The 13,952-nt window shown below is 40.4% G+C and overlaps 1 protein-coding gene across 2 annotated transcripts in view; it reads right to left on the bottom strand.

The window, feature by feature from the left end:
- LOC121232877 (guanine nucleotide-binding protein G(q) subunit alpha) overlaps positions 1–13,952 on the bottom strand; it is a 129,231-nt gene that overhangs the window by 33,898 nt on the left and 81,381 nt on the right. For both annotated transcript variants that reach the window (XM_041121378.1, XM_041121379.1), the window contains one exon: positions 729–857. In XM_041121378.1, the coding sequence (XP_040977312.1) occupies positions 729–857 (129 nt within the window). The remainder of the gene's footprint in view (positions 1–728; positions 858–13,952) is intronic.

The raw sequence follows: 13,952 nt of genomic DNA, 5'->3' as shown, positions 1-13,952 counted from the left end.
ACAATTCTAGAATGTATGCCCTGTATATTCAGCAGAAACACATGTCCACAGAATGAAGTTGGTGGCCTGCCTTTCTCCCAAGAAATTACCAGCCAGAATTCCAAACTTCTCAAAATTCCAAACTTGTCAAGGCTGCCTAATTTTAAGAGTATAAATAAAACACAATCTGTATTTACTAAAGTTGTTAATAGTCAAAATAAAAACTCAAATTTGCTGGCAGAGTGTACTCCAAATTCATTATGGATCTCAATGTAACTAGACACTCCGGTGTCTAACTTGAAATTGTAATTGCATAGTTATTCTTTAAGCAATTGTATTTGCACTCAAAATGAGCTGTGGGGAAAATTATTTGTAGGAGTAGTATTAAACTTACAAATTGTCACTTCTCTCTAAAAATCAAGTACAGAAGTGGTACCTTTACATTTCATAATTTATTATTCATAATAAAACTGATATTTTATTGAAAAATGACTTACAGTTTTTCCATCAATAATAACTACCTTCAGAAAAAGACAAGTCTGTTTGTCTCTCATCCTCTTGACATCTTTAACAACAGCTGCTAATCATATATGGACAAAACCATGAAAATAAAATGAACAAGCTCGAATTTTAAAAACATTGAGTAATTTGTACTTTTAACCAATATCCTATACACAGTATTACTAATGTAAAAAGAAACAAAAGAAACAAAGCAACAAAGCAAATGGGTGTTAAACTTTTTTTTCTACCTGAAAATGACACTTTGTAAGTCGAATGGATATTCAATGATCCCTGTTGTTGGGACTCGAACTCTAAGCACATCTTGCTGAGTTGGCAGATAGGCCAAATCTGCTATGCGGTCCAAGTCGTTAAGGTAACTATAGATGGGGAGAAACAACAGGAATGCAAGACAGTGATACCATAATCCCACTGAGGAAAAGAGAAAGGAAGACTTGGGAAAAGAAATGGGATGTGGCATAGAAAGAAGTGCAACAGAAAAAGAGCAATATTGACATAAAAGAGGGAAGGAAATATAAAGGAGTGCTCCATTCTCCCTTCCTAGTCATTTTCATAGCTTCAAGTAAATTCTACAAAAGGAGAGCATGATTATTATGATTTTCATATAAATTTACCTGGTTTTCACATGTTGAATCACCAACAATTCAAAATTTTCAGTTATTCAATTCTGGTTAATTTAAAGACAAATAATATGATAAAATGTGTAAGAAATATAAGACTATAATTTTATCTGAAACTATAACATATTTCTTGATAATTACTCTGCAATGTCTACAAAGGATAGATAAACATGAAACTCCCAAGTGATAGTGAACTATTAATTATCAGTTTTGAAATGGTAGGAGGATAAATGGCACTCTTCAGACATAAAAGAAAAAAACCCCACACTGACAAATTAAAAAACTCTGCACCTGAAATTCCTGCATCCAGACTGAAACTTCTGATCAAGTTAATAAGCCTGCAGTACATGAAATACATCCCAGTCAGTTAGCAAATAATCTGAAACTGCAATAAAATTGCTTGTAAGGGCTTGTCAACTACAACACACAATTCTTTTGCTATTGCTTAATGGTGATTTTCAAGTATAAAGCAGCAGTGCACTGGAGGTTTTAATTAACTTTCATAAGAGATGCTTCAAAGAAGAAGGGATAATATACCAATGTGTGATAGCCTGTTTGGGTCCAGGAGTCGCACATTCCATGAATTCAGTGCACCAGGCAGCTTGGGCTCTCCCCAGGGTAGATGTCTGGGAAAAAGACTGCTGCAGGAAATTAAGTTTTTGTGTATTTGATTACTTCCAAGCAGAAGAATGACCTAGTTGGTCAGAGTTAGCTACTGGTAAGATAACCTAAGGCTGCCCTGATTCATTCCAGGGGAGGGTAGCAATGTACTCCTTGCAATTTATCAAATCATTAAATATCACTAAGCTCTGAATGTATTCTTCATAGTTATTATTCAAGGTGTTCTTTTTTAAATAAATCCACACAAGAAATAATTAGACTACTTCTAGATACTCTGAATGATTTGTTATGCAATAGTGAAAGTAAATTGTTATGAACAATGACAGAAACAAAGAGATTTGAGTTCTACTTTACAGCAAAAATACAGAAGAATTAATTTGTTAACTCTGGGAGGGAGCCAAAAATATTATCAAATTTTCCTCACTATGATTTTATTCATGAAAGATTAAACTGATAGTAAATTTTAAATGTGAAAATATTACACATATTCATAAAGATGTATTGAACCATATATCTCAGAAAAATGTTCATATCCAGAAGTTACTACTCTGAAAATATTTTCTCAGAACCGTGACTAGCTTTTGCCAATAGGAAAAAGGGCTTGAAAATCTGAGCGTTTCATCTGCCCTTAGTTGTTTTATACAAAAAGCAGAATGGATAAGCTGATCATCAATTTGCTGGGAGGGGGAAATCCATAATAAATCCATAACCACCACAATAGGAAATCTAAAGAGATGCTGAAACACTAATTGGCCTCTTCTTCCGTCCCACCCCACCAAAAACATTGGGTTTGTTTTGTGACTTTATTTCAGAAAAAAAGAAGGGTACAAAGAAGCACTGTGGATCATTACATGCTATAGTGGTATTCATTAAAGCAGGAGAGCTTTAAGAGAATAAATTTGTAGGTGACCCATTCATACAATTGCTTGTTGCATTCCTTTGGAAAGCCTCAGCTGTAGTCTCCAATATGTGAACCTGGTTATTGTACCTCTGCACCATGAAAATTTTGAATATCCTTGGGATAGTGGACATACTACTAAGATATGCGGTAGTGCACATCTGACTTTTTTAGAAATACAATAATTTAAAGGGACATTATTAAATAGTCATGTCGCATTTGTGTTACTGGAAACTGTTTAAAGAGCAAAGTGTCCTAGCTAGTATCCTAGCACAAAACACCGATGTCATTAAGTTCCAGAAGCACTAATTTATCCTTTAAAATTACATCTTTTCCTCATCCTCATTCAGTTCTGCTCAAGTTCTGCTCTTACACATGTACTAAACAGAAAACTTCTTACTCATTTCACCAGTAGCACCTTCTAGAGGCTATACAGAATCCTTACACAACCTCATAGAGTCCTATTTCCTTCCCTGGATATCTTCACTTAACAGTTTAAAGGATGTAGGGCTCTCTACAAAGTCTCTTAAATTATGCATTCAAACCCATAATCATGGAAACAGTGTCAAAACCAGTAAGAGTACCTCACAGAAAAATTCATATAGTATGCACAAAATTATTGAAAAAAAAGCTTTGTTACTAACAAATCACAACCAGAATCTATAGTGCAACAAAAGCAATTTAGAATACATCCTGCAATTTTTTGTTTTTGAATAATGACAACACTTAGCCCCTACCACTTTTCCTTCTCACTAATTTAAAACTTAATGAATAAATATAACACTGTATTCATGAAAAAAGACTAATAATTCTTTGTTGCACAACCTTATTTTCAATCTTTTATTATTTTTATATTCCTGCCATGAGCATATAGAAAATATTCAATAAATTGTTTTAAAATAAAAATAGCTTTTTCCACTATACTGGGTCTGGATGGGATGGAGTTAACTTTCTTCATAGCAGCTGGTATGGTGCTGTGTTTTAGATTGGTGACTAAAACAGTGTTGATAACACACCAATGTTTTAGCTATTCCTGAACAGCGCTTGTACAGCTTCAAGGCCTTCTCTGTTTCTCACTCTGCTGCCCCAGGGAGTAGGCTGGGGGTGGGCAAGAGACTGGGAGGCGACATAGCCAGGACAGCTGACTCAAATCGACCGGAGAGATATTCCATGTCATATAACATTATGCTCAGCAATAAAAACTGGGGGTTTGGTCTTTTCCAAGGTAGCCATTGCTTGGAGACTGGCTGTGCATTGATCTGCTTGTGGGAAGTGGTGAGTGAATGCCTTTGCATCACTTGGGGGTTTTCCCCCCACTCTTTCCTTCACTTATTAAAGTGTCTTTATCTCAACCCATAAGTTTTCTCACTTTTGCTCTTCTGATTCTCTCCCCCATCCCTCTGGGGAAGAAGTGAGTGAGCAGCTAGGTGGGTGCTTAGTTGCTGGCTGGCGTCAACCCACCACATCCTCTTAAATTTTTGTTTTGTTTTGGTTTCGTTTTTTTAACAGAGACATTTGTGTAGAAGAATTACTTGGGCTGGAATTCAGATTTTAATGCAATTTGTACATTCTTGCTCTGAAGTAAAGGAACAGAGATTTATTTTAACTTTCTTCTCATCACCATATTTTATGTTACTTAATTTCACACTTTTGCAGGAGATTAGCCACACTTCCTGTTACCATATCAGTAGATATAACTTTCCATTCCTGTATCAACTTAGAGGGAATTAAACATGTTTCTGAAAATCAGACTGAAAGCTTTGCCTGCATCAGCAACACAAAATTCCTTTCAAGATACTCTAAAATCAATAAAATCTCCTTATATTTCTCTTTAAATCTCACGTCCCCTCTGATACAAAATAACATAATTAATTAAAAAAAAAATCATCATTGGGTAAGCATGTGTATCATCGGGATTGACATCAGGGTCTTTCTGCTGTACTTGCACCCACTGCTTTGTACCACATCTGAATACTATGCAAAATAGCAGAAATTAATTGTTTCTCTTTAGTCATGTACAATCTTCCCAAAATGCCAGTGGAACAAAATCAACACACTTATGCTCAATATCATTATAATGACTTTTGTATTAACTGCATAACAGTATACTTTTATGCCTCTAGAATTGCATACACAAAACCAAGACATTTTCCATTAGGAGGGATGGGGTGATGGTTTGATTTTTTTAAAACAACTTCCTTATTGGGTTGACAGAATATTTCAAAATGCTGAGCAAGAATATGGAAAGTGTAAACGAACAGAAGTGAATATTTACATAAAAAGGAAAAGACAACTGCAATGCCATTATTATTTAAACACACACTACCAGCAAGCGCAATTTTCAAATACCATTATTATAGCTGTTACGGTAACACAGAAAATTTAGAATTTCATTTATTTAGAATAGAATAGTTCCACTTGGAAGAGACCTACAAGGATCATCTAGTCCAACTGTCTGACCAATTCAGGGCTAACCAAAAGTTAAAGTATATTATTAAGGTTGTCCAAATGCCTCTTAAACACTGACAGGCTTGGGGCATTGACCACCTCTCTAGGAAGCCTGTTCCAGTGTTTGACCACCCTCTCAGTAAAGAAATGTTTCCTAGTCTGAACTTCCCCTGATGCAGCTTTGAGCCATTCCCACATGTCCTATCACTGGATACCAGGGAGAAGAGATCAGCACCTCCCTCTCCACTTCCCCTCCTCAGGAAGCTGTAGAGAGCAATGAGGTCGCCCCTCAGCCTCCTTTTCTCCAAACTAGACAAACCCAGAGTCCTTAGCTGCTCCTCATAGGACATTCCTTCCAGCCCTTTCACCAGCTTTGTTGCCCTCCTCTAGACACATTCCTTCTTAAATTGTGGGGCCCAGAACTGCACACAATATTCAAGGTGAGGCCTCACCTTAGATAACCCTCTAATAAAGGGTTTATCATAGTTTATAAGTCTTTATTGTTGCAGTGAATTATATTCAAGGCTTCTTCATATCAAAGGGTTGGATCAACAAGTTGAGTGGATCAACTGGTGGTGTGTGTTTCTCCCTGAGTTCATTAAGAGAGTGTGACTATCTCTCTGAATTAGCCAGACCAGCATGGGAGGAGTGTATACTTGGCTCAGCCCAATATAGAGTGTAAGAACTGAACAACTAGCAAAAGAATTTTGAGGAGAGCAACAGGCTTGAGCTGGTTTCAATCCACATATTCCTTCCTGGCACCTGAGGACACCCAGCGTCGTGACAGTGAGCATATTATAAAGAACAGTAATGGGAATCACATTGGTATTGACACTGGCACAAGCAGCAACTTTAAATAAAAACATCAAAATATCAAACACCTTTTCCAACTGTAACTGTGCAGGCCAAATCCCTACTCCAGCTGCTTCTCACTGTACCTTTTCCCAAAAGTCACAGTCCACCCCTAGCTGCTAGCTGTTGCACTTGTGCAATGTCTCCATAACCTATTGCTGTGAAAATGATTTGGAATAGCAAAGAAACACTATGGAAATTGTTCAAATTAAGCCAGCTCGTTTGACTGATACAGACTGGGGTGTGGGAAGTCTGTAACCTCCAGCAGGGAAGCAGGATGGAGTTACCTCTTCCACTGGTTTATCTGCAACTAGAAGAGGACTTGTGAAGACATTTAATTTATAAGACACCCAATGAAATTATAGGGCTACATGAAATGTCTTGAGAGCCTCTGTCTGAATTCAGACTGCTCTGGATGAAAAGTGAAAGTGAATACTATGAGAAAATGAAGATTTTTAATTATTTCTTTGTATAATTACTTATTAAAGACACAATTCACCATGGCTTTTAAGCACTCATCTACTGCAGTTCTAATCAAACTACTGACAAATACATTGCTCATGTGGGCAAACAAATCATGTGCACATACAAAAATTTTAAGCACATAACAGGCATGCATGAGGGATTTTAGGATAAGGGTCTAACTAAAAAAAACCCTACCCAAATAAAATTGTAAGCCCTTAGAAGCTTGCATGCACACATGCATGCACAAATTCTGCAATCAGATTTTGTGACACAACTGCTTCTCCAGTATACACTAGAAGTTGCTACATGCATGTACTCTTGCAAACAAACCAGGAAACTTGTCATAAACATGAACTTTCACAAAAAGTGTTGCCAACAACTGCCAAAACCAGATGTTTTCTTAGTTTATTAACTTCAAAATTTAAAACCATACTAAGGATATGGATATTGGAAATATCCTGGCCATTGTCTTAAGGTGGAGTCCAAAACCAGATAATCACAGTTATTACTGGGAAGTCAGTTATACAGTTAGCAGCAACTGTGCAAACAATTTAGGGCAGAACTACACGGCACTATGATTTTATTTTTACCACCTGCTAAGAAATGTCTTATTTTGACGAGACATATTGTAGTTATGACCTCTCACCCAAATGGTACTTATTCAGCTAAGCATTATACAAAAGAACAAAAAAAAAGGAAAATTGCATAAAATTACTTTAAAAAAACCCCAGTAACATAGGTCTGAGTAAATTTATACTACAAACCAAGTTTAAAAAGTTAATTATAGCTATAACTACTTTTTTAAAAATGAATTTGAATGGCTGCTGAGGTAATTTTCTGTGGGGTTGCTATAGCAACAGACAGAAGGTGTATTACCAAAGTAATGTATGTGTAACAAGCTGCTAACAATAGCTCTCTCTTAACATCAGAAAAAACTGCTAAAGTATCGTAGCATACTTGTGATCTGCACACTGATCAGAAATAGAAGAAAACCTTTTGTTTCCTAGTCAGTGCTGAGAAAGAAGTACTTATTTTTAATGAATTATATATTTCGTGTGACATGGGCCAAAACTGCAGCCAGCCTTCAAGGAAGTTACCAGGCTATGAAGGTGCTAATGATACCCTTGAAAGAGAGTTTCAAAGGTACTGTTTGTCCATATTACAAAATAAACAGGAAGAACGTGATAATAGGAATAGACTAATTAGCTCTGTATTTTCCCATGTTTTTCTCATATAGAAATCAGGCAAAGTGACAAGACTCCTAAATGTAATAAACAAACAAGAGTAGTTTTAACCAATAACCCTCTTGAAGAAGTTAAATATAACCCCATTCACCAAAATCTTGTAACTCAACATTCAGCTTTAATGAATTTCCCAGAATTATGCCACCTAATGAAGACAGACCATCAAAACTTATCTGAATGTACTTTCAATAAATGAAGTTTTGAAACATTTTCAACATGAACAAACATGGGGCAGGCACTTCAAACAAACACCCACCTCCAGCCATGAATTACTATTTTTCAGTATCTTTGAGGTCAGATTTCTGTTGGAAATAGTCACATGATATATTAGCATTTTCTCAGGAATAATTCCATCAGATGAACTACCCACCAGTCAGCCTCACCTCTGTGCCCAGGAAACCATGGAACAGATCCTCCTGGAAGACGTGTCCAAAAACATGGAGGACAGGGAGGTGATTCGAGAGAGCCAACATGGCTTCACAAAGGGCAAATCGTGCCTGACTAATCTGGTGGCTGCCTACAATGGAGTGACTACATCAGTGGACAAGGGAAGAGCTACGGATGTCATCTATCTGGACTTCTGTAAGGCCTTCAGACATGGTCCCCCACAAGATCCTTGTCTCTAAATTGGAGAGAAATGGGTTTGATGGATGGACTGTTAGATGGAATGGATATGGAGTTGGCTGGATGGCTGCATCCAAAGAGTTGCAGTCAATGGTTCAATGTCCGGATGGAGACCAGTGACGAGAGGCGTCCCTCAGGGGTCCATATTGGGACCGATACTGTTCAATATCTTCATCAATGACACAGACAGTGGGATCGAGTGCACTCTCAGCAAATTTGCAGATGACACCAAACTGAGTGGTGTGGTTGACATGCCTGAGGGACGGGATGCCATCCAGAGGGACCTTGACAGGATTGAGGAGTGGGCCCATGCGAATCTCATGAAGTTCAACAAGGCCAAGTGCAAGGTCCTGCACCTGGGTCAGGGCAACCCCCACTATCAATACAGACTGGGGGATGAATGGATTGGGAGCAGCCCTGCAGAGAAGGACTTGGGGGTACTGGTGGACAAAAAATTTGATATGAGCCAGCAATGTGCACTTGCAGCCCAGAAAGCCAACCATATCCTGGGCTGCATCAAAAGAAGTGTGGCCAGCAGGTCGAGGGAGGTGATTCTCCTCCTCTGCTCTGCCCTGGTGAGACCCCACCTGGAGTACTGCATCCAGCTCTGGGGCCCCAGCACAAGAAAGACATGGAGCTGTTGGAGCGGGTCCAGAGGAGGGCTGCAAAGATGATCAGAGGCCTGGAACACCTCTCCTATGAGGAAAGGCTGAGAAACTTGGGGTTGTTCAGCCTAGAGAAGAGAAGGCTCCAGGGAGACCTTATTGCGGCCTTTCAATATATAAAGGGGGCTTATGAGAAAGACAAGAGAGACTTTTAACCAAGGCCTATAGAGACAGGACAAGGGGTAACAGTTTTAAAGTGAAAGAGGGTAGATTTAGATTGGATATAAAGAAGAAATTTTTCACGATGAGGGTGGTGAGACACTGGAACAGGCTGCCCAGAGAAGTTGTGGATACCCCCTCCCTGGAAGTGTTCAAGGTCAGGTTGGATGGGGCTCTAGTCAAAGATGTCCCTGCCCACAGCAGGGGCAGTGGAACTAGATGATCTTTAAAGGTCCCTTCCAACCTAAGCCATTCTATGATTCTATGATTCTATGAATTCCTGTAACTGTAAACTCAATTTAGTATATACTCTAATTAATCAAGAGAAAGCACTAAAGGATGGGCAAAGGTAGACAGCTATAGCCTTCATCTATTTGTAAGACTCCTTTTCCTTTCCAAGACTAAAAATAAGGTTGTTCTATTCAGGAATACTGTCCAATAACTCTTCCCAAACTCATGCAATCTGATGGAGCAAGATGCTAAATTAATATTCACGAGCATATTAATAAACCCCATGCTTAGAAGGAATCCTGCTGGAAGACCTTATGAACACAGGAGAAATTCTTGGGGGATATACTGCCTCTGAAATGTACTACTGAGGAGAAGGAATGTGACTGGCACCACACTAGAAACCCTCCAAAAGAAATCTCTAAACAAAAAATATGTTGAGATAGAGGTGATTATTCACACTAATAAAAGGGTCAATCTAAGACTAGTAAAGATGATTTGTTACAACACAGTCAGCAAACAATTAGACTTTTTCTTAATCTATATGAGGAGAATGGGAGTACAGGGGAAGAGGGAAGGGACAAAACTCAAGAAACTATAAAGTTTACTGTTTAAAAGAAAGTTTGTTCAGGAGATTACAGGGAGGAGGTGAGTAGGTTGAGGAGTATCAGGGAGTCTAAGAAAGAGGCTGACTACTGGAACTGCACCCTACCTTCCCTGGGACAGACCTGTCAGGCAGACAGGACACATGATACGTAGGATTACCTATCCTCTCTCCACCCGGCAGAACATGGTGACTTAAGAGATGGGGGGGGATGGTGACAAGTTCCTGCCTGGCATAGCAGATGCATCTCCTCCGTGACTACCTCACCTTCCCAGGTGTCCTTATACAATAGATATGATGCTCTGCAAGTGGAACCAAACAATGATAAGGATAATAGTCCATCTAGGTTAGAGGTGTCACCAGTGTTAAGTCAGCCTACACCCCACATCAAAACCACTTCCATAAAGAAAAAAATACAGGTTATTGTCATAGGAGACTCTCCTGCGGGGAACAGAAGGCCCAATATGCCAACTAAACCCACTTCTTAGGGAAGTCTGCTGCTGCCCTGGGGCCAGGGTTAAAGATGTTACAAGAAAACTTCCTACCCTGGTACAGCCCTCGGATTATTATCCATTATTGCTTTTTCCTGTAGGCAGCGACGAAGTTGCAATAAGAAGTCCATGGGCGATCAAAAGAGACTTCAGGGCCTTGAGACGACTGGTTAAAGGATCAGGAGCACAAGTAGTGTTCTCCTCTGTCCTTCCAGTTGCAGGGAATGATGGAGTAAGAAACAGGAAGACCCAGCTGATCAAAACCTGGCTCCGTGACTGATGTCACCGGCAGAATTTTGGGTTTTTTCATCACAGGTCAGTCCACATGACACCAGCCTGCTAGCGACAGATGGGGTACACCTGTCTCAAAGGGGGGAAAAGGAACTTTGTTGAAGAGTTAGCAGGGCTCATTGAAAGAGCTTTAAACTAGATTTCAAGGGGGAAAGGGATAAAACCAGGCTCACTAGAGATAAGCCTGGGGGTGGCATGCCAATGTTTGAGGGACGGTGTGCTAGTAAGGTCCTTCAGTCTGCTCCACGACATGCTGACTGCACTGGAGCACATTTGAAATGGCCCTGTACTGATGCACACAGCACCTTAGCCATCACAGTGGAGGTAGGGGATGGAGATCCATGCGACAGCAAAGACACAAGGGTTGTTGATGTGTTAGAAACCATGGAAGCACCTGAGAACAGTCCCAAAAGAATTAAGGCTTCTCCCCCAAAAAAGGTGGTAGGATCAATAGCCCAACTGAAGTGCATCTACACCAATGCACGCAGCATGGGCAACAAACAGGAGGAGCTGGAAGCCATTGTGCAGCTGGAAAACTATGACATAGTTGCAATCACGGAAACATGGTGGGATGACTCAGACAACTAGAGTGCTGCAACGGATGGCTATAAACTCTTCAGAAGGGATAGACAAGGAAGGAGAGGCGGTGGGGTAGCCCTGTATGTTAGGGAGTGTTTTGACTGTCTAGAGCTTGACAATGGTGACAATAGGGTCGAGCGTTTATGGGTAAGAATCAGGGGAAAGGCCAACAAGGCAGATATCATGGTGGGAGTCTATAACAGACCACCCAAGCAGGATGAAGAGGCAGACAAAATATTCTATAAGCAGCTGGGAGAAGTCTCACAATCGCTTGCCCTTGTTCTCGTGGGGGGCTTCAACTTACCAGATGTCTGCTGGAAATACAATACAGCGGAGAGGAAACTGTCTAGGAGGTTCCTGGAGTGTGTGGAAGATAACTTCCTGACACAGCTGGAGAGTAAGCCAACTAGGGAAGGTGCCCCGCTGGACGTGGTGTTTCCAAACAGAGAAGGACTTGTGGGTGATGTGATGGTTGGAGGCTGTCTTGGGCATAGCGATCATGAAATGATAGAGTTTTCGGTTCTCGGAGAAGGAGGGGAGTTAGCAGAACTGCCACCTTGGACTTCCGGAGGCCAGACTTTGGCCTGTTTAGGGGCCTGGTTGACAGAGTGAGTCCCTTGGAAGGCAGTCCTGAAGGGCAAAGGAGTCCAGGAAGGCTGGATATTCTTTGAGAAGGAAATCTTAAAGGCACAGAAGCAGGCCATCCACATGTACTGAAAGACGAGCTGGCAGGGAAGAAGACCGACCTGGCTGAACAGAGACCTTTGGCTGGAACTCAGGAAAAAAAAAGGAGAGTTTATGACCTTTGGAAGAAGGGGCAGGCCACTCTGGAGGACTACAAGGATGTTGTGAGTTAAGCAGGGAGAAAATTAGAAGGGCCAAAGCCCAACTAGAACTTAATCTCGCTACTGCTGTAAAAGACAATAAAGAAAGGTTTCTATAAATAAATTAACAACAGAAGGAGGGCTAAGGAGAATCTCCATCCTTTACTGGATGCGAAGGGAAACATAGTGACAAAGGATGAGGAAAAGGCTGAGGTACTTAATGCTGCCTTCTTTGCTTCAGTCTTTGATAGTAAGACCAGTTGTTCTTGGGGTACCCAGCCCCCTGAGCCAGAAGACAGGGATGGGGAGCAGAATGAAGCCCCGTATGATAATCCAAGGGGAAATGGTTAGCGACCTGCTACACCACTTAGACACACACAAGTCTATGCGGCCGGATGGGATCCACCCAAGGGTACTGAGGGAGCTGGCAGAAGTGCTCACCAAGCCACTTTCCATCATTCATCAGCAGTCCTGGATAACCGGGGAAGTCCCAGTTGACTGGAGGTTAGCAAATGTGACACCCATCTACAAGAAGGGCCGGAAGGAGGATCCGGGGAACTACAGGCCTGTCAGTCTGACCTCGGTGCCAGGGAAGGTTATGGAGCAGACCACCTTGAGTGCCATCACACAGCATGTACAGGACAACCAGGTGATCAGGCCCAGTCAGCATGGGTTTATGAAAGGCAGGTCCTGCTTGACTAACCTGATGTCCTTCTATGACAAGGTGACACGCTTAGCGGACGAGAGAAAGGCTGTGGATGTTGTCTACCTGGACTTTAGTAAAGCCTTTGTCACTGTTTTCCACAGCATTCTCCTGGAGAAACTGGCTGCTCATGGCTTGGACGGGTGTACTCTTCGCTGGGTAAAAAACTGGCTGGATGGCTGGGCCCAAAGAGTTGTGGTGAATGGAGTCAAATCCAGTTGGCAGCCAGTCACAAGTGGTGTTCCCCAGGGCTCAGTATTGGGGCCAGTTCTGTTTAATATCTTTATCAAAGATCTGGACGAGGGGATCGAGTGCACCCTCAGCAAGTTTGCAGATGACACCAAGTTGGGCGGGAGTGTTGATCTGCTTGAGGGTAGAAAGGCTCTACAGAGGGATCTGGACACACTTGTGCAAATTTTTCAAAACTTCTAAATGGGAAATGGGGTTAAAAAATTATACAGATATTAAAAGCATATTTAGTAACACACACACAAAAATAATCCTCAAAGAAATGCATGCTATATACTACTTAATGTAATCTCACTTCAGTTTCTGAATTTCCCTAGTTCAATTGCTTACTCTTCAGTTTTTCTATAGGAAGCACCACTACACAGCAAATTCCACGTCTTTCTTCAGACCTTCCTTTTATATTTATTATGTCTATTGCATGATAGGTTAAGCACACTTCTACCACTACTACTTTATCTTAAGCTTCAGCCTGTTTCATGTGGTAAAGACCTATCATTTTTATTTGCTGTTTTATCTTATTGTAAACTATACACAAATTAGGTCATGTAAACTGTGAATATATAAAATCAGGGTCTGCTATTCTGCAGCACAAATTACGCAAAAATATAGCTTTAGAACCTTCAAGTACATTTTTTAAAAAGGGGAAAAAAAGCAATGAACAATATAAAAATGTTTATTAAATGATGGTACGCCTGTGTATATTATTATAAATCATGAGTATATGAGAATTTGGTTCTCGCATCAGACAAATAACTGTTTTTTACAGGTAGTTGTTCATAATTTACTATCCCAGTGATGTTAGCAGCATAACAAGTCTCTTCTTTTTATAGAGACCTGCAACAAAATTACACAGACGTGGGATGCCCAAAGAATTCCCTATAGTTTTATG

The sequence above is a fragment of the Aquila chrysaetos genome, assembly GCF_900496995.4.
Source record: "Aquila chrysaetos chrysaetos chromosome W unlocalized genomic scaffold, bAquChr1.4 W_unloc_1, whole genome shotgun sequence".
NCBI classification, from domain to species: Eukaryota; Metazoa; Chordata; class Aves; order Accipitriformes; family Accipitridae; genus Aquila; species Aquila chrysaetos.
This window is presented reverse-complemented; position numbering and strand designations above follow the sequence as displayed.